Raw genomic sequence first — 21908 nt, 5'->3', positions numbered from 1 at the left:
GTTTCCAAATCCATTCAGCCGATTTTCTGATATTTAGAAGAATATCAGTAACCAGACAGTTTCTGGTCTCATTGACTACCATAGTATATATTTTTTTCCTAGTCAATGAGACCAGAAACTGTCTGGTTACTGACATTTTTCTAAATATCAGAAAATCGGCTGAATGGATTTGGAAACGGTGAAACTCAACTGTTTAACTCTGGGGGAGTTGTAAAATGAGCCTATTTCCAAAAAAAGTGGAGAATCCCTTTAATTTGAAGTGATAGATGACAAATAAAAAATAATTAATGCAGTACACTGTTCTTTGGTAATTTGGGTAACAAAATGTAACAGAAAGGCTAACAGAAATGTGAATTGAGGAAGACAGAAGATGCTACAGATTAACTTTGCCCGGCTCTGCCCAGGAAGGGCAAATGTGCAGTACATGAGTTAAAAAAGATCTAACATTAACCTTCACATGTCAAGAGAGAACTGGGGAAGTAGTGAGAGAACATAAAGCACAATGTCTAGAAGAAAAAGACTGGCGAGAGTTGAGAAAAAGGGGCAAGGACAGTGGAAGTAAGGAAGTGGAAGTGCGATTAACAGAGAGTTCAGTCTGAAATTTCCTAGTAGATGCATGATTTCAGCTGGCAACATGTGGATTTTGGAAAAAAACACACCAAAGCAGCCTGGAGGCGTAAAACAGCGTGTCATCTGTGCCCTGCTGTACTGCACTGGAGAAATGAAACAATTACACACTCACATACAGGGTAAGAGACCGCCATCCTACAGTACACAACATTCAGCTCATTCTAATATAACGTAGCAGTACATTTGAATGTAAAAGTAAAGGAGTTTATAAGTTTACAGCCTATAGAAAATATAGTTTTTTTTCTGAAAATAAAAAGCATGACACAATTAAACTAAGAAAACTGTGCTGAACTATCAAATTTGCATGGTTGCAAATTGCACACATCATTTTTGTTGATAAATGTTGTTAAAGTTTATGTATTATTTGAAAGGAGTCAATAAATGGTAAAACAAAGTAATCTGCGTTACCTTTTTGAAAAAGTAACAGATATTTTGTTGGACATTTTAAAAGTAATGCATTACTTCACTAGTAACTTGAAGAAGTAATCCTGATTACGTATTACGTAACTCAAATTACTTAATGCGTTTCCCCCAACACTGATCAGAGGGTTGTGCGAATGTATGGATTTATGTGAATTTCATGCATAGCTAGCAATAGCACACTCATAAAAGGAATTTTACACAACCTCATGTCATTTACACAGCCTCATGTCTGTTATGTTTGCTGAGAGACGAGGCAGAAAGAGAAACCATGACATGACTCCACATGACAGGAACATCTGGATCGATCCACTAAAAAAACAATGACTAGCCAAGAACAACTAAAAAGCACAAGCTTAAATACAAAGAGAAATCAATAATAGTTACTGTAAAGACAAGTGTAACTAATGACGGTAATAAAAACCTAATACGACAAGGAGAGACTGAAATAAACAGGAAGAGAACATGGAAACTATGAGAACAGAGAATGCACTTCAACATAAAATCAATACTAAACAAAAGACAAAGAACCGGGATCTGACAATGTCTTTTGAATCCCATATGACTCTTTTTTCTGTGGAATAAAAATGTATCTAACCAATGAAAGTATGAAAGTGAATGGCTGTCAAGTAAGATTTTCAAGGCAAAATTTTCACATAAAGCTATCATAGCATCAGTAGGTGTGGAATATATTGCATGAATTGTCCACATTTCAGGCTTTGATGCTTCTTTGTGAAGAGACCTGCAATATCTGCTACATATTTACAATGGCATTGACAGAAAAAAGAAACCTATATGTTTGAAATGACGGAATTTTTCTTTTTGGCTATGTATCTCTCTGTATTTCCCTCTTTTCCTACATTCTCTCCCAGATAAATCCTTCCCACTGCAGCTCTCTGAGTGGTGTTTACGTGGGATCTCACGGGTGATTCTGCTAAACAACCCCCTGAGTGGAGCTCTGATTCTGGCAGCATTGCTGCTGGAGAGCCCTTGGCAGGCTCTGCTGGGGATGCTCGGCCTTTTGGCCTCCACCCTCACAGCTATAATGCTGGGACAGGACTGGTGAGGAATTACACACCCACACAAGCACAAAAGCATAAACATCATCGACCAAAACATGTATGAATAAAACACAAAAGGACATGCCTATAGCAACAAAAAAAATAATAATTGCGTATTAATGAAACAAAATGCGTATTATATACAACAGAATGCACTGATTACTGTTACTGATTAACTAAAAAGAATCAGACGTACAAAATATTCGCTCAGGAATCAAAATGCACTCCAGCTCTGTAGGCTGCTGCATGTTACTGATTCACTAAATTGAACCGGCCCATAATAAGAGACTTGAATTGGTCGCAGTGTTTGTTACTGATAAATTCAAGGGAAACTAAACCCTAAAACAACTTTTTTTTAGTTAAAGGGGTGATGAACTGAGAAATCAAATTTTCCTTGAGCTTTTGACATCTAAGAGGTCATCATATTGTAAGAATATCCAACCCGATCTCACGACCAAGTCGTACGAATTCGACGAATGATTAAAAAGTGGCTAATTCGTAACAATTCATACGACCTCACTCGTACGAATTAATACGATTTTGCTAAATCGTACATATTTTACGAATTGGCCAATTCGTATGAATTCGTACGAATGACCTACCCCTTACCCCGCCCCTAAACCTAACCATCACGTGGGTTTAGAAAAATCGTACGAGTCAGGTCGTACAAATTAGTACGAATTAGCCACTTTTTAATCATGCGTCGAATTCGTACGAATTGGTCGTGAGATAGTGTTGGAATATCCTGTAAGTTTCAGAACTGAAAACATCCTTGTTGGTCCAATAAAAGCTTTTATTGACACTAGGCTTAGCAAACAACTCGTTTTTCAAAGTGGGGAACTATGACGTCAAAGAGGATAAAACACCACCCCCGCAGAAGATGATCAACGCCTACTTCAACACGGCCGGTTTAGCCCCGCCCACCGATTCGCGCATTACACGCATAGCTAAATAACTTAGGCCTACCTCATGATGATGACAAACCGGATCCAGCTACCGAGCAATAAACATGTTGTTTACAAAATATTGTGCAGTGCCTGGTTGTGGAAGAAGACAGTCGCTGCATAAGCTGCAAAATTATTATAATTATAATATGCAAAACTGTTATCCACTTACAGCAGTGGGCGTTTACTTCCAAGTCTTCAGTGCGAGACGCCCATAAAAACCGAGCGTTTTTGAGCTAGGTTAGAAAATAGCCTTTTACTTATTAATTTTGAAGTGTTTGAATGTAAAAACCAAGCGAACATCATAAGTTGACCTCAGACAACAATATAAATAATTTTAAAAAGCCAGTTCATGACCCCTTTAATGATCTGATAGACTGGGGCTTTATTAATGCTGTTCATTGATTCTTTAGTATTCTTTAGTATTGATTCAAAAGATGTTGTTTTTTTACATTTGGGTATAAAGTGTTTTTATTCTACAATATATGGTGTAAAAAGGTATGAATGCTGCCCTCTTCGATACTGCAGTTGAATTTTCCTATTGGAAGTTGTGGTGTCCTGTAATGTAAGCAGGCACCAGCCCCCTCAACCAGCTCAAAACTTATGAGCCGGTTCTTTTTGAGTCATAAGAGTCATTCAAGCGGGATTCAGACTTCACAGGTCGCTGTATTGTGATCATGACTGTGATTCACTACATAGAACCGGCTAACAAGACGCATTCGTGCGGGAATCAGACTTTTTCAAGCACACAGAAAACACACATGCTGCAACCAATAATGCTCCTAATGTAAAAGCACATTTTATCTAAGCACTTGATTGTCATGGCTAAAAGAGAAGCACAAGCTATTTTCCAGTCTCAAATGTGATCCTACCCTGTGTGTGTCCCCGCAGGGATGAGGTTTCCAGTGGCCTTCATGGTTTTAATGGAATGCTGGTGGCTCTGCTGATGGGAGTGTTCAGCTCTGCTGGAGATTGGTACTGGTGGCTTCTGCTGCCTGTGTGTCTCGGTGGAGCTACAACGTAAGAGCAAATTAATTGATACCATATAGATTTTTCTGTCATATATTCACATATACTGACCCTCCCAAACCCAAACAACCCTTTTTCTCTCCTGTCTTAGAACTTTTCTTTCCAGCAGCTTGGCTCCGATTCTGGAACGCTGGGATTTACCAGTTAGCGTCTTCCCCTTTAACACAGTCATCGTGTTGTATTTGGCCTGTACTGGCACTTCTAACCCCTATTTTCCAAACTATCCTGCCGAGCCACCAGGGGCGCCAGAGGGCACCAACCACACCCAACTACATGTTCCACAGGTGAGAGGATGAAACAGAATGGAAGCAACATGAGAGAGTGATGTGAAAAGGCAAAAGCAAATTTTTTGCCGTTACGTTTTATTGTATATTCTGTCTCTCATTCCCTGTAGCTCTCTTCCTGTTTTGCCTCTTTAACCTCTTTTATCTGCTCACACAATGCAGATTCCTTCCTCAATCTGCCTTCATCATCCTTCCATTTTGCATCTCTCCTGAGGTGTGTGTATGTGTTTAGATGCCATTATGATGATCGTATTTATTGGATTACTCTGGTCTGTTGGATGGCATTAGGTTGCGATGGGCTGATCCACTCTCTGGCACACTGACTATTATGGGCTGTTTATAGCCGACATATTTATGCACTAAACTGTATCTGGTGCTTTTATCACATCTCCATGGTGACAGCTTGATCCTGTAATAACTGGTGCGTAGAGCAAAAAGATATAATGGAAAATAACTTTTATATTTATTTTGTATGTTTTTATCTCTCACTTTCATAAATATTCAATGTGAAAGAAGCAGAGTTAAAAGCCCATTAAAATGAGCTATAGCCAGAGTCCAAAAATGACTAATGCAAATGACCTAATATGGGGGATATCAGTATAAATATAAATTTGTATCTATGCTTGCATACTTCAAAAACTTGACAAAACAACTGTTAGCAGGGATACACATTTAAGATAATTTAGATAACGACTATGAAAAATAGATGTCATCAGCTTCCTGTTTAATTAGGAAATAAAATAGAGCATGAAAGAAAAATATTTTATATTTTCCATCAGCTTCTGCAAGGGGTGGTACTTGGCGTGGGGCAGATCTTTGCATGTGGCACTCTAGGCCCATCTCTGCTTATCTTGGGTGCTGTTTTTCTCTTCTCACCAATTCTGGCCGTCCATGCCCTCCTGGGATCTGTCATTGGCACTGTGGCAGGTAAGTCAAAAAGAAAAAAGAAAACTATTTTTTCAGGGTTATTATTTTGAAGGTCTCAAATAATATCTCAAAAGTTTCTACTGGACTTATTAAGACTGAATGGAGACCAAATTGAGATAGATTTTTCCAGATACCATTCGGCAAGATCTAAATATTATAATTTATCAAAATATACAAAACCACATTATCGGGAAAATACTATCCAAACTGATTTTATAGCTGTTTCTGCATGCCAAAAAATTTCTCATTTGTTTTTATTTTCATTTCACAATTGATATACAGTATTGACAATGCCTTTGAGCTATGAAAGAGACACATCTTAGCAATATATATTCTCTGTCTGAATGGTGTTTAAAAAGGATTTGGGATAGAGATACTTGCATGGATGGAACAAATCAAAACATTGGTGGTTAAATCCTGTCTAGGGTTTTGTGCTGAATATATTCTGGTAGCTGTGTTTTACTCAGTCGAAGCAGGCTCCAAACAGATTCCCTCAAACGTCCACTATGATAAGACGATCATTTGCATCTGCTGCTTAATAATTAGCCAGTTTTACTGCTGCGTTTGCTACCTCAAGACCGTGAAGGTGTTTTTACCCTGTCACTCATTCTCTTTTTCATACACACAGACACACAGACACACACACACACACACACATATTCTCTTTCTCTTTTATATTTTATATAGTACACAGCTGTACAGAGACATATGAGTCATCGCAGACTCAAAGACACTACAGAGGTAGTGGTAGACTGTGTGTGTGTGTGTGTGTGTGTGTGTGTGTGTGTGTGTGTGTGTGTGTGTGTGTGGAGGAGGATCAGAGAGTCAGAGAGTCAGAGAGTCTTTGGTCTTATTGGAGACTCTACAGTATATCCAAGGAGCATCAGAGAGTCTTTGGTCTTATTGGAGACTCTACAGTATATCCATGAGTGAGGGTGTAAGACAGCTGTCTGTTATTCTCCATAGTAGTGAGGAGGTTGATTTTAGATAAGGAAAGGTAATTTCTGGCTTTTTCCTCTTCTCTTATCCTGTCTGTGTGTCAGCAGAACATTGACATTTAATTCGGGAATGGTTCACAATGCTGCAGGGTTGAAGACAGATGGAAAGAATGAAAGAAAGCAATGCTGGATTATAGATGGAGCCTCTGACTGTCAGGGGCCTTTAGGCTCAATCCCATTTCACCCCTTGCCCCTACCCCATGTTTTCGAGGGTACCCCTTGCCCCTTAAAACAGAGTTACAAGGCCCGAGGGGTTGAAATATTCCACTATGAAATGGAACAACCATTCAAGAAAGTCGTCGATGATGACTCTGACATTACGGACCGGATGAGTTTTTACAGGATTTCTCCATGACAACGATACCAACGATGTCGTCCTCCGCTGTGGCAATCTCTGTCGTATGGGCTGTATGCATCTTTCTGCACTTGTCTGCTGCAACTCAGACAAGAAAGACCATCATCATTCTACAAGTCACCATCCTCTCATCTGGTTCCCGTTGTTCCACCACCTCTCTACTTTTAATAAACACTGTGTGCACCTAAACCAATCTGTCTCCTCGTGTGTTTGTGACAGAAGACCAGACCTTCATGCAGAGTCCTGTTGGAACCAGCGGGGAGCAGTTTGCCCAGGCGGTTCAGCAAACTCCCCTCTGCACTACCCGCTCCTTCGCCACCTGCCCTGTGCCAATCCCATGGCCAACCAGCAACATACAACGGTGAGGTGGAGGATTGCAGTGGGTTCCTTCTACAAAGCCCTGGAGGCTCTCTCTGGAGAGCCGGGAGAGAACACCCAGGCAGCCAGCAAACCCTCTCGCTCTTACAGGATCGCTACTGGCGGCCCAACATAGACTCTAGATGTCACTGACCTAGTGTACCGAGTCCATTCCATCCTCGACTCATGGCGGCGAGGTGGCCGCCTTGAGTTCCTGATTGACTGGGAGAGATATGGTCCATAAGAACGCTCATGGGTGTCTCGGGATGACGTCCTGTATCCGTTGCTACTCACCCAGTTCCACGAAGACCGCCCAGCCCCCCGAGGTCGAGGCCGACCCCACTGCAGAGGCCATCAGGAGCCAGCCATGGAGGAGGGGTTACTGTCACACACCGTCACAGCCCCAATCATCACTCAATCACCAGGACCCGCCCACTCGTTCACAATCACCAGAGTACTGGTGACTCGTTGCACCTGCACTCCATCAACACACCCTTTATATGTCCCTTTCACTCCTTGTCTGGTCTTGTTGCAGTATAGACTCCTTATTTACCCACCTGAGATCGTCTCGTCCTGTATCCAGTCTACTGTCCGTCTTCCGTCTATCATCCTGATCCAGATCGCCTGTCTTCGTGTTCACTCGTCACCTGCACAGAGAATCCACTTCAGTCATCGCCTGCTAAGTCACCATCATTCTACAAGTCACCATCCTCTCACCATCACCTGGTTCCCGTTCTTCTTTCAAAAACATATAATCTTGCAAAACAAACTTTTGAACAGTAGTGTGCAGTGCAAGTTCTATAGGGCCCCTTCACATTCAAAGCTCGTCTCGACAAACTTTGCTTTTCTCGATTAAAGTACAGTTGAATTTCTTAAAAATAATTCATTTGAATTCTTCCTTGCATTCAAATTTGAATTGCAGTTGAGTTCAGCATCCTAACCCAGTTTAAATTGAGTAACTGAATTGGATTTGAAAAGACATTCTCAATTCATTCTTCTCATTTTATTGGGCAAAATCAACCTTGTCGCTTAAAGTATGATTATATGGGCAGCACGAGTTTGAGGGGGGTGGGGGGTGGGATAGGACGTGCCAAGGGGCCTTGCTGGAACCATGATCTCGCCCTGAATGTAAGACTACCTAAGACCTGTTTATCTGAAGACTGTGCCTTACACACTCTCTCCGAACAGCTTCACCCTGGCTGTAATCAATAACATTCTCATCCCTCCACTCATCTTACCATTCCATCCTCCTCTTTTTTTCATTGATCAATGATTCACTCTTTTCTCCGGGGTGTAGAATTTCTCTCTTACTACAGTGTGAAATTACATCTGTATTTTACAAGACAAAAGCCTACACAACAGTCTTTACAACAACAAAAAAACTTCAACATATGAACAAATAGTCACAATAGTAGCAACAGATCTTTTTAATTCAATTCAAATCACTTTATTCATCCCCAAGGGGGAATTTTAATGACACAAAGAGTAGCTACCATATTGTGACATACATCAAAGTTTAACGGATTATCGAAAACAAGATGTAGGGTGGAGACTGGCTCTGTCCTTGATAGTGAAATGTAGGGATTGGATGCATGCTCAGTCAATTGAAGAGGAGCAGGGTTTAAGCAAACAAAGGAACCATTTATGCTACACCATTTTCAACCAAAACGGAAAACCTTTTATGAGTTTTGTCCATCCATTTACACAACAATGGTATTTTAGTGGCCTGAAAATGCAAACTTTTGAAAACGGAGTTAAGGGTATGTTTACATGACAACAATGTACTAAATGCGGAAACGTTTTTAAAAACGCTTTTTTTTAAACGGTGTATTATGCTGGCAGGCCAATAGTTGGCGATGTCACTTTGTAAAGAAACACCACGCATGATGTCACCGTTTTCACAAATATACGTTTTTGTAGTTTACACTGATATGATAACGGTATCGTTTTCAAAAACTTGCACTTTGAAACCTTTTTTCAAGAGTTTGCATTTTCAGGCCCCCAATACATAGCCTGGTAATACCAGACTCTGCTACTTCACTTTGCTTACAGGAGCGAAATGAAATAGCGGAAGTAGGAAGTCTGACGTAGTCAGGCTACCCAATACGCTGTTGTCTTGTAAATGAATGGCCAAAACACATACAAAGTTTTATGTTTTTAGTTTAAAACAGTGTTGTGTCAGGCCAAGAAGTTACTTTGGCTTTACAGAGTAGAGTGACGCTATTAGCAGCAGACTTGATCAAACTTTACGCTATTAGAATGATGTGGTGATATCATTTGTGATGTCACTTCCTTCCTACCTTACACAATCAAGTCTAATCTATAGGTTGAAACAAATTAGGTTAACTGTCAAGACCTGCACCAAACAAATATTTTGCTGTAGTAGTGGAATGGTGGAATAGTGCAAACAAAGGTAGTTTATGTATTTGTTTGTCTAGACTAGCTTTCACTGAATCGAAGAAGCATAGGGACCTCTAACGTCATTACACAGCATGAATTGTGGTCCACTGATAATGAGATCTGGTGTTTAGTAGACAGGCTGTTCATGTTGTCCTCTCTACATGACTCATAGTATAAACCCACTAAACTTAGCATGGGTTCACAACTGATGATCCCACACTTATGCACACACAGGAGCCCGTAACCATGGTAACATTGAAAACAGGAATCAAATTAATCCATTCTGGGTCACAGATGTGGAATTTAGGTCATAGACTTGCATAGATAGCATATATCACTCAATTGTAAGCATTGTAACTGCATCAAGAGAGTATAATTGGGAAAGAACATGCTTAGATACAAAGCATTTGCATTGCAAATGAAGACCCTCTCACCCTGAAACTGATTCCCTGCTGCACTCAAAATTGTGTGTGTGTGTATGTGTGTGTGTGTGTGTGTGTGTGTCTTTTGCTTCTATTCTTCAAGTCATGTCAAACTCAGTGACACACTAAACATTACATTTTCCACATAACACAATCTGTTTTCCAATTGGTCGTCTATGGATGTTTACCAATTTGCCTCAGCTTGAAATCTGTACAACCATTAACCGATTCATATGACGCATAAAAGCATTTGTTTATAAAAAGGAAACAAATGTGTGAGAGAAAGAAAGAGTGAACAGACGTATGAACCTCCTGGGTTACATTGTTGTGCTGTTCAGATTGGAAAGAGAAGGAGAGAATTCTGGGTATGTCCTTCCTTCTGCTGCTGCTATTAGGTTTTCATCTCAGCTCTTTAATTGGCATCCTATATTGAGGAGTCCACTCCAAAACAGCGAGTCCCAAAAGAGCAGTCAGAAAGATGCACTCACAGACGAACTCATTTTCTTTTCAATGCCCCTGCATACCTTACTTGGCATTGACAATGAACAGCTAGGGTTCAAATTGTGACTTAAAATGCCATTTTTTTATGTTAAAGTATTATTAATTTTTTCATTTTCATCAAATGATGAATAAAAAGGGTGCTGAACTTTATGAATGTTCATCACTATCTGTAATGGTGAAGCGGGTGCAAGAAGAGTTGAGGATCTGTTAGCAAGCAAACATAATCCAAACTGCAAGGCGATGGCAATAATTCAAACACGAAGGCAGGAAACACAGGAGATGCAACAGCTTTAAATAGAGGTGTAAAATGACCGACAGACCAGGACTGAAACACAGGAGTATAAATACACTGGGTAACAACAGGCTACCAACGAACAGGTAAAGGTGATTAGTTGTCATGTTGACTAACAAGGGTAGCTATAGAAAGGTAAACAGGCACTAGTCTAAACCACAGGAACTGAACACAGACAAAAGGTTATCAAAATGGGAAACAAAAAAAACGCAAAAAAGGCATTTTATTTTCTAAAAATTTTATACTACCATTCAAATGTTTTTTTTAATGTTTTTGACTCTTTTGTTTGCATTCATTTGATCAAAAATACAGTAAAAACAGTAGTACTGTGAAATATAATTTAAAAAAATTGTAATGTAATTTAAAATTCTGTCATACAGTATGTGATCCTTCAGAAATCAATCTAATATTCTGATTGGTGTTCAAGAAACTTTTATTATTATTATTAATATTATCATTATCATGGTATTATACTAAAGCCTTGCCTGTTTAAATAGGCAAACAAAAAAAATCTAAATAAATGATCAAGTGTTAGCATGTGGCCATGCAAATATATAAAATATTAGATAGGCCTTCTGTAAATAAGACCTATCAAGAGCAAGGTTATTATAGTTTTGCATTTTTCATTAGTTTTTATTTTTATTTCGTTTTGAATTTTTGTTTTCAAATTCAGTTTAGTTTTAATTAGTTTTAAAAGTGGGTTTGCTAGTTTAGTTTCTATTTTTTGAAAATGCTTAGTTTTAGTTTAGTTTTTATTAGTTTTAGTGTTAGTTTTAGTCTTTTTTTTGTAGTTTGGGTTATTTATCAGGGGCAAGGTTGAAAAAGGTCAGAAAAAGAATTGTGTAATAATAACTCAACAAAAACATCAATTTTAGAAATATCTATTCAACATTAAAACCAGTACATAAAATGAAGCCTACAATAGCCGCGTTTCCACTGCCGGGCCAGGGCCGGGCCGTGCTAGTGCGTGCCAGGGCCAGTCGCGTTTCCACTGTCACTTCCGGGGCTTGATCGGGGCTTCCTCAGGGCCAACGGCCTATGAGGCGCCGGACTGGACAAAAGCGAAGCGAACTGCGCTAGAGAGAACGAGCGTTTCAGTGCGCGCGAGAAAGGCCGAGTGTTTTGCGCGCGAGAGAGACCGAGCGTTTCAGTGCGCGCGAGAGAGACCGAGCGTTTCAGTGCGCGAGAGAGAGGCCGAGCATTTCAGCGCGCGAGAGAAAGAACCGCGTGTGTGCGGGCATTAGTACGTAGCCTAATTAATTGTACATTATATAATTACTAGGCCTGGAAGTTCGATTTATGGACAACAATAATCAGTACAAACGTCTTTTTAAACTAGTGTTTAGTTAACATAAATAATTCGAGCAGATAAACTTTCATAAGGAGGATTAAATAAGATTGAATTTATAGCCAGTAAGATTTCATAACTAATCACTGAACCAGATTTTTCGTTTCTTGGGCGTCAAATAAAATAACAATGACTCTGAATTGTATTCACCAAAATCGGGATGTTGTCTGCTATGTGCAAGTGTTTCCATGAGAGCACCAAATGGATAGGATAATGGCATCTGTGAGAAAGATGGTTAAATCTGCAAAGACTGCCTTTAAAGAGAATGCAGGAAAATATCTAACTGCCCTGACTTGTAGGCCTATAGCTACAGGAAATGTTAGTGTTGTTTTTTTTTTTCGTTGTTTTTTTTTTTTTGTCAAAGATGTTATAATCTTTAACAAAACGTTTAACATTATTTGACAAGCACGAATAGGCCTACACAAATACATGGACACAAAAGACACCGATGCACAGAAACACTACACCAGTTAATTTTAATTGGATTTTTAATTAAATATTCGTTAAAATTTCTATTTTATGAAATTGTTGTGTTGTTGCTATATCACACTAAAGACAACCGTGTCAATTTACTGTTAAAAAAAATAAATACAGAATTACATCATCAAAGTATGGTAAAGTCAGCTAAAAAAAGCCACGTTTTCTATAAGCCATGCATGACATCTAATGATAGGCTATTATTATAAATTAACATGAATCTCTTAAACATATTGAATTTTTATGCGAAATAATGTTAAAAATTATGAGTTAGACTAGAGTATCAGCAGGTACCTTCGTGAGCCATGGAACAACATTCAGGGGCCAATACAAATAACAACACAGGTAATTTCGGCTGAAATCACTTTATTTTAAACAGTAAATTGACACGGTTGTCTCTTGCAGATTTAACCATCTTTCTCACAGATGCCATTATCCTATTTGATTGATGCTCTCCTGGAAACTTGCACAGACAACATTTGGTGAATACAATTCAGAGTCATTGTTATTTTATTTGACGCCCAAGAAACGAAAAATCTGGTTATGGTTCAGTGATTAGTTATGAAATCTTACTGGCTATAAATTCAATCTTATTTAATCCTCCTTATGAAAGTTTATCTGCTCGAATTATTTATGTTAATTAAACACTAGTTAAAAAAGACGTTTGTACTGATTATTGTTGCACATAAATCAAACTTCCATGCCTCTTATATAGTAATTATATAATGTACAATTAATTAGGCTACGTACTAATGCCCGCACACACTCGGTCTCTCTCGCGCGCACTGAAAAGCTCGGCCTCTCTCGCGCTCACTGAAACGCTCGGCCTCTCTCTCGCGCACTGAAACGCTCGGCCTCTCTCGCGCGCACTGCTCGGTCTCTCTCGCGCGCACTGAAACGCTCGGCCTCTCTCGCGCGCACTGCTCGGTCTCTCTCGCGCGCACTGAAACGCTCGGCCTCTCTCGCGCGCACTGCTCGGTCTCTCTCGCGCGCACTGAAACGCTCGGCCTCTCTCGCGCGCACTGCTCGGTCTCTCTCTCTCTCTCGCGCGCGCGCGCACTGAAACGCTCGTTCTCTCTCGCGCAGTTCGCTTCGCTTTTGTCCAGTCCGGCGCCTCATAACGGCCAGGATTTCTGGCCCGTCGAATACCTTGGGCCAGAGGGGGCCAGCTCGGGCTAGAGGCGTGCTCAAGGTAAAAGGCGGAGTTTATCGGTGTTATGGAACGTTATGATCTGAAGCAAGATGCACATAGGGGTGTCCATGTTTAACCGATTAACCGTTTAAAATTGCATAACATTTTAATTTGAACTGTAGGCCTATGCCAAATGCTGCGCATTGTTAGGCTATAGCTACATATCGACGAATTTTCAGATATTTGTTTGATTTTTTTGCCCCTTAAACATTTAAAATATTTGACAAATTAATATGAAAAAATATATATATATTACTGGCTTTCTGAGGCCAAATTAGAACCTGGAAATGATATTTTCCCCGCAGTGCTGAATGAGAAGAGCCGTAACCACCGCCTATAAGGGGATTTATGGGTGATTTATAGGCTATAATAAATGTGTCTGATAATAAAATAATATAAAATAACGAGGCATTAATTGTTTATTAATAAAATATTGTTTTCTAAATGATTTTCGGCTAAAAACATATCTCCATCTCCGGATGCACATTTAGAGAGAAATTAAGTTACATAAACATAGAAGATATTGGCTTTCGATTCGAATTTGTTCGTTTTAAATTGGACATTTAAAGCTTTAATCTACAAACCCCTGTAGACTAAAGCTTTAAATGTCCAATTTAAAACGAACAAATTCGAATGCGGTGGCTGTTTCAGGTCTCGCGCTTCAGTTCACGGAGATCATGAAGCGCGTCTTGATTAATTGTTAAAGCACAACGTTTTCTTGTTATAAATAAATTTATTTGCGAATAATGTATTATTATTTTCTGTATGACCAGAAATTAAAGAGTATTTTAAGTTGTTTCCACTAAAAGAAATGCAATGAAACTGTTCACATGGGCGTCTCGCAGCCATCAGTGCGTGCTCCACACACACTGTATGCGCTGATATTTGTCAAAAATATTGTGTTTATTTGTGCTCTGTTCCTTTTTTGGATAAAGGCGTCTTCTACATATGCAGCCTAATAAAATGTTACAATAATGATGATGATGGTTATTATTATTATTATTATTTGCAGACACGGAGTTTTTGTGAAATGGACGTTTTGCTTATTTTCAATTGGCAATTTCAGTTTGAAGGGTGATGGAAATGGGGCTTTAACTGCTCCGTACTTGCTGCGTTTTATTTCTAGAAATTAATTTCGTTTCAAATGGGGTCCAATCAGTTATTAAAGGTGTTAAAAATTTACTCTGTATCTCGAGGTTGCGGCGCGCACACTATGCACCGAGTATTAACCGATGGGCCTCGGTTAACGATTAATGAATAACTTGAAAACGTGCCCGCAGCCCTACTTGTTATATCGCGCAAAAAATCGCTGCTTGAAATGGAGAATCGCCTGTACTGGTCTCGGGACACTATTGCAGCCACTACGGCAGTTGAGTTAATATACATGCTATCTTCCTAATTTAAAAAATAAATTAATTCATAATACCCGCTGAAATGGGTTGGGTTTTATGACGTTTGATCCTGAAAGGCGTGTTAGGGGCAACACATTCTCATGAAGATGCGTATCTATACCACGAGTGTCATTTCTCGTGGCATTTATACGCCAAAAGTGTTTTTTTCGTGTATATGGTACGCACTAAAAAACCCTGGGTTAGGTTTAGGGGGGAGGGGGGTGGGGAGTTCGTGCGTATTATACGCAAAAAAGTGCGTATCATATGTACGCGAAAATCGCGTGCCAAATACACGCAAAAACTGTTTTTGGCGTATAAATGCCACGAGAAATGACATTCGTGCCATAGACACGAACTTTCATGAGATCGGGCTGTTAGGGGTGGGGTCTGGGGCAGCGCTGTGGGGCTACTGGCCCGGCAGTGGAAACGCAAGCCCGGTGCTTGAGGCCCGAGGCCACTAGCTCGGCCCGGCTCGCTGTTAGCTCTGGCCCAGCCCTAGCCCGGCAGTGGAAACGCGGCTAATGTGAAAATCCTTTACCGTAACAATCTAGATATCTTCTATAAAAAAATCCCACAGCTTTACAATTTCCACACCTTATACTAAATTTACCCTATACAACACTAATCTGGACTGAAGCAGCAAACAGTCAGTGTAAGAGTAAAATAATGACATAACATTATTTAATATTTGAATCACAGCTTATAGAGTTTTGACACCGACAACCAAGCAGCAAGGCTGCAACCAGGGTCTGAAAACTAGTGAGGTAATAATGGTTAATAATTACCTCACAATAATTAGTAATATAATAATGGTTAGGCTATTGGACCCACATTTCCCCATGGACATGAAGGGATTTTTTAAAGGAATTTACCATATATATATATATATATATATATATATATATATATATATATTAACTATTAAATGGCACTTTCTGGAGAGTTTTGTGCAAAGAAACAGAATAAAAGCAGGTCTAAATAAATTGCTAGTTGAATAGATTGCTAGTTGAGAAACACTACTTTAATTATTGCATTTATGATGACTATGTGAAACGTTAACAAAGCATGAGCTGTCTTCCAGCTGGCCAGTAAGGTTATTTTGGCAAATTTTATTCTGTAACATACAGATCTGTATTATGCTATTGTTTTTACAGATAATCACAATGATCATTGCGTTTGGTGTGGTTGCCTTATGCAATTGCAGTTTGTCTATAAGCTTTTTTTATTAACGCAGACAGTAAAATGTTGCCAGATATTGCTACGAAAAACAAGCAAATAATATAATAACAATTCGAAATTACTTCAAAGCTTGTGTTTTGGAAATAAGATTAATATATCACTAACACTAACATGCAACTTTCCACTATAATAACTTCCTAAAGTGTCACAAAAAAATCCGAAAAAACAGGTCCAGAAGATTACCGCACCATTCGATTAGGTGGATCTGGCAACACAGAGGCTACACTAGCGCCCTCATTCACAATGCGTTCTCAAGGCCCCTTCACTGCGCTAGCTTCTCGCTGCAACATGAATTGCAAACACACAGGTGGTCTAAACATGGCTAATTAATCATTCACATAATCATTCAATCATACCATTCCATTTTTGAATGTAAAAAAAAATGGCCGAGGTCCGGACTGGTTAGCCACCACGGCCATGCCCACTGCCCAGCAGCATTTTACCTCAAAATTGCAACTAAGTCAGTAACTTTCTAACGAAGGCTTAATCGCTTCTCGGGTTGACATTAACACACTTACAGAATTGTATTAAGAATTTAACATATTTTTACACCACCTTTTAATGTGTGATTTATCATGAGATACCAACCTTTCGCGAACTTGCTTTTAACATTGATCGAACTCTCGTTTTCATAGAGACGCGGTGTGCATTGCACGGAGGGGAGGGGCTGTGTGTGTGCGTGCATTTGAGAGAGAGACGGAGGGAGAGAGCATTACAGGGAAATGAAATGCAACGAATACACTGCGTGTTTTAAATAGTGTTAAAGACGAAAACTAAGGACATTTGCTCTATAATTTTATTTTATTTTAGTTAGTTTTGCAAACACACATTACAGTTTTAGTTAGTTATAGTTTTTTTGTAATGGCTCGTTTTTATTTTTATTTCAGTTAACGACAATGTTTTTTCCCATCTAGTTTTCGTTTTTTCGTTAGTTTTCGTTAACGATTATAACCTTGATCAAGAGACATGTTTTTGAGTTTATCGAATAGATTCATGCTGCGAAAAAAATGCATAAAGAGAGAAAGCATTAGAGAGGGAAAGAAAGAAGCTACAATAATAGAAATCTCTAGGGAATGGTGAGTGGTTAGTGAGGTCTGAAAGCTTGGACAGGAATGTGGGCGCAGCAACTATAGACTAAACCTATATTCTGTAATGAATATACACTGCCACCTTCAGATCACAAACAGAACTACCATGAACCCAAGTCCACCTTAGTGTACTGCACACAGATATCAAATATTATTTTACAAAATATGCCAAAAATCAAACCGAACCTATCAAAAATACAAAATGCATCTATGCTGTGAAAATATTAACACATGTCAAACAAACAAGTTTACTGTATGTTTGCATACTAAATGCAACGTGAATACAAGATTTTATGGAAATGTGCCATGTTCAGAAAAGCATTGACTATTTCTGCGGTGTATATTAATAAGTGCATATTTTCTGTATGTAAGAACATGATGAAAAAAATGTTTTGTATTTTGTTCTTTCAACTACTTTAATTACAGTTTTTCTCAATTGTTTACACACAAATTCTGGTACTTGACACACAATGACCACAACATGTAACTCATTCACCAACCCCCTGAACCAATTCTGCTGAACTACAAGCACAATTCCTGCTTTACAAAATTGCAGTTCTAAAACACACTGTTTTCAAAACACTACACTCACAAATTCTCTGCATTTGGCACAATTTTCATGCAGAAAATCTCTTGTTTTCACGAGGAACACACTGCCATTCAAATATTCACACTGACTCGTCACATTAGCAAACACACGTCACACAGTTTTACAATTAGCAATCAGAGCTTTAGCATAAAATACCAAAACCGAAGAGAGGATGCAGCATAGATTTTTTTTTTTTTTTACTGTAACAGCATACACATTTTTTTCTGTTGTTTTTATGTAGTTGGTTGGGGTGTATGAAATGTGCGATCTATCTCCCATTGTTTTTGTGGGAAAAATAAAATATATTTGTTACCGTGTATTTGTGTGTTCTATAAAAACAATATTCTCAATCTCAAATATTTTACAACACACTAATGTATGTAATGTCTGTAGTACTGTAAGTGTAACACTGAACAAAAAGAACAAAAAAGGCCCAAGTCATTATGATGAATGGAGAAGAAGTGTTACTGTTTTCCATTGATCATAGTGTTTTACATTGAGCACATCAGTGTTCAACTGGTATATGATGGTTTGCGTGTGTCATTTGAAAATAAAATACCATTTTGAGAATATATAACATTGTTTTAAATGTAAAGTTTCATTTTGCACTAGAATTGAGGGGTTTTGCCGATTGTGTGAGTGTTTTTAGATTTGTATGTAGAGTTCGGAGTATGAGGCATACTTGCAGGAAATGTGTGTAAACAATAGAGAAAAACTGTAAACTCAACAACTTAGATTTTTGTGAATATTTTAATCAAAAACTAAGAGGAGAAATTGTAAAAACACAATTTGCTCATATTTACCAAGGGTGTCAATAATTGTGTAGCCCACTGTATTACATACAATGTTATGAGGTAATGTGACAACAATGTAGTAAAATACAGTACTGTACTGTAGTAAAATACAGTACTTTCACACGTGTGAAACAGTTGGGTACAGTTTTCTTTATCAGGATAATCTTCACAAATGTACACAACTTTTATGAATTTTGAAGCCAAAATACAAGAACGATATAGCCTTTAAACGTACTACACCGCTGTCATACTTTAATGTCACCACCATGAAGCTTCCTACAACTCTTTCAGACTTTCTCGAAACATTTTCCCTGATAGTTTGAGTTTTATTAATTTTAAATAGTGCAATTATAAACATAATGAAAAATCTGCGCACAAATTAGATGACTTTACCTGCTTGGCCTTGGTGTGATGATGTTTATTGTCCCCGACAGGCACTTGTCAGCAACCGCCTTTTTCAAGACAAAAAGCTTTAAAGGGGTGGTTGATTTTGATGTCACTTTTCTCACTTTAGTTAGTGGGTAATGTTCCTGTTTGAGCATAAACAACATCTGCAAAGTTACAACGCTCAAAGTTCAAAGCAAAGGGAGATATTTGCTTTTAAAGAAATCGTTTTTAAGGACTACAACAAACGGCTGGTAGGAACTACATGAGCTTCCTCCCGGGATAGTGACATCACTAAATATGTTAACCCTAAAACGCCCCGTGAACACGCACGCAGTCCATGGCATGTTGAAAAGAGGAAGAGCGACAGTCACTCTGTGTGCATCTCACAACAGTTCCTATACAAGCAATTTATAGATTATTTTGACAGAATATGCTAATTGAAGATAGTTAACTTCACATCAACAACAAAAAATTCACAAACCATTCAGAGATGTCCTGTCCTGTTGCATTCCACATGTTGTCACTTCTTCTTGAGTCTCTCCATCTTTGTCTGACTCTGGTTTAAACATAAAAGGCAGAACAGTTTCTGACATTTTAGTATTTGCATGAGGTAATCAGAGTTGCTAACACACACACACACACACACACACACACACCCTTGAAGCTCCGCCCACATGTGTCGGGAGCTGCAGCTCATTTGCATTTAAAGGGCCAGGCACAAATGATGCATTTTTTGCTAATCCTCAAAAAGTGACAACTTTAGCATGCTATATAAAATATCTCTGGGGTATTTTGAGCTAAAATTTCACATAGACACTCTGGGGACATCAGAGATTTATTTTACATAAATAAATTGCAGCACTTGCAAATTCAGTCTATGTGATTTGTTCTATGCCAGTCTATTATTTTGGTAATCTGTTTCAGATAGCCCGAAACGGCATGTAAAACAAGAAAGAACCTGTCAAAGCGGGTGGTTCTTGGCAATAAAGTGTGGACTGTTAGGCCTTGTCCCAAATGGCATCCTAAACCATTTTTCTAAATCTGCCCTTTCGCAACGTAACGCTGCTTTGACTGTCAGTCTGCTGCAAATGCTGCTCAGAGCCAAATGACGTCCAGCTTCAACTCTCCGAACATGATAGGTGGAGTTAAGTTTAATGATAGGGTTATATTTGTGGGATTAGGGTGTGGATAGCCCTCTCCTGGCCAGCACACCAAATACATACATTACTATAGCCTATCCGATTTCATGTACGTGTGAACTCGTGAAAATGACAAATGGGACACCCCTCCTGGACTTCTCGATCATGCACACACTGCAGCCAATGTAAGTCCACAAGATCGTAAGTGCATATGATGTGTGCCATTTGGGACTGGGCCTTAGTATAATGTAATGGTCAATAACTGGACTGAAGTTCTCCCTTTTTCCCCCTGCAGGCATGTATATGTCGGTGCAGTACAGCTTTTTGTACTCAGGCCTCTCAGGGTTTAATGGTGCTCTGGGTTGCATGGTCGTGGGGGCATTTTTCTTATTTAGTTGGAGAACACATCTCTTATCTATTGCAAGTGGTGAGTAATGCACATATACATCCTTTATAGTGTAGTTTTATTGTTCTACAACTAAATTATATATTCCCACTGCAGCCTTACTTTCAGCTTACACAGACATTGCCTTGAGCAACCTGCTAGGACTTGTGAGTAGACACACTCTCTCTCTCTCTCACACACACACACACACACACACACACACGTACATCCTCTGGGTTTCATATTCATCCAATGTTTGTTTGTATCCCTTTTACCTGTGCAGGTGGGTCTCCCAGCAAGCAGTTGGGCTGCAACTTTGACAGGCACTCTCATGCTGTTGCTGACAGGGGAAAACCTTAAAGAATACAGAATCCCTACCGGAAAAGTAACCTCACCAGAACAGAACTTGCTCTCACACAAGCAATGGTCGGCGGCCAATACAAATGCAACTGAGGCATAGTGTTTAAATAAATGCATATAATATCAACGCATTCTCAGCCCAAGACGTCACCTTTGACCATGCTTCAATATTTGACGTTTTAGGCGCCCTTTAGCGTCACTTACATGACGCGATCCTAGGGCGTCATCTAACTGACGCTAAAGGAAAGCGTCAGTTAAAGGACGCGGTTAGGTTTAGGTGTGGGGTGGGGGTAGGGTACACGCGATCCTAGGGCGTCATCCTACTGACGCTAAAGGGCGCCTAAAGCGTCAGCTATTGAAGCATGTCCATGGGTGAGAATGGGCTGATAATATAGAAACACACCGCTGTGACAGCACGCATTTAAAAAATACTAGAAAATCCATTTATTCAGCAAGAATGGATTAAATAGATCAAAAGTGACAGTAAATAGTTTTATAATTTTACTAAATAAATGTCATATAAATGTCTTGCTATTCTTCAAAAGTACTAAAAAATGTATTACGGTTTCCACAAAAATTTTAAGCAGCACTGTTTTTAATGATAATAATACATAAATATTGCTGAAAGCAACAATTATCAAGGTTCAAGTATTTTAAAGCCTTAAAGCGCATGAGATCAAAGATGGAGAAATACCATTTACAGCCAACACAGGCAATTTCCTCAGGAAATATATGGTTTTTTTTAAGTGTTATAGCGCCAACTATGGTCCAATCTTGATAAAAGTTGGCATGCTTCTTTAGAATTATATGCTGCATGTGCTCACCTAATTGAATCAAAATGTGTGTGTGTGTGTATATATATATATATATATATATATATATATATATATATATATATA

At 38.9% G+C, this 21908-nt stretch overlaps 1 protein-coding gene and 1 long non-coding RNA gene across 3 annotated transcripts; one reads left to right on the top strand and one right to left on the bottom strand.

Annotated features, from left to right (window-relative positions):
• Positions 1-544: 544 nt before the first annotated feature.
• On the top strand, positions 545-21571 carry LOC120462601 (urea transporter 2). Of its 2 annotated transcripts, XM_039651197.2 has the most exons (8): positions 545-749; positions 1923-2112; positions 3947-4075; positions 4176-4368; positions 5148-5295; positions 20560-20691; positions 20767-20816; positions 20933-21571. In XM_039651197.2, exons 1-8 carry the CDS (start codon positions 617-619, stop codon positions 21107-21109), a joined length of 1152 nt encoding a protein of 383 aa, XP_039507131.2. In that variant the 5' UTR covers positions 545-616; the 3' UTR covers positions 21110-21571. The 2 variants fall into 2 exon arrangements, with proteins under 2 accessions (XP_039507131.2, XP_088985817.1); XM_089129691.1 differs by lacking the exons at positions 20560-20691; positions 20767-20816; positions 20933-21571 and adding an exon at positions 6868-7428.
• Positions 5147-20550, bottom strand: LOC120462602 (uncharacterized). The gene is made up of 4 exons (XR_005618390.2): positions 19607-20550; positions 19132-19268; positions 7563-7652; positions 5147-5286 (listed from the first exon to the last, which is right to left on the bottom strand). It is a non-coding gene; the product is annotated as an uncharacterized LOC120462602 (long non-coding RNA).
• Positions 21572-21908: the final 337 nt, after the last annotated feature.

The sequence above is a fragment of the Pimephales promelas genome, chromosome 1 (genome assembly GCF_988280905.1).
Source record: "Pimephales promelas chromosome 1, fPimPro1.hap1.1, whole genome shotgun sequence".
Taxonomy (NCBI): Eukaryota; Metazoa; Chordata; class Actinopteri; order Cypriniformes; family Leuciscidae; genus Pimephales; species Pimephales promelas.
This window is presented reverse-complemented; position numbering and strand designations above follow the sequence as displayed.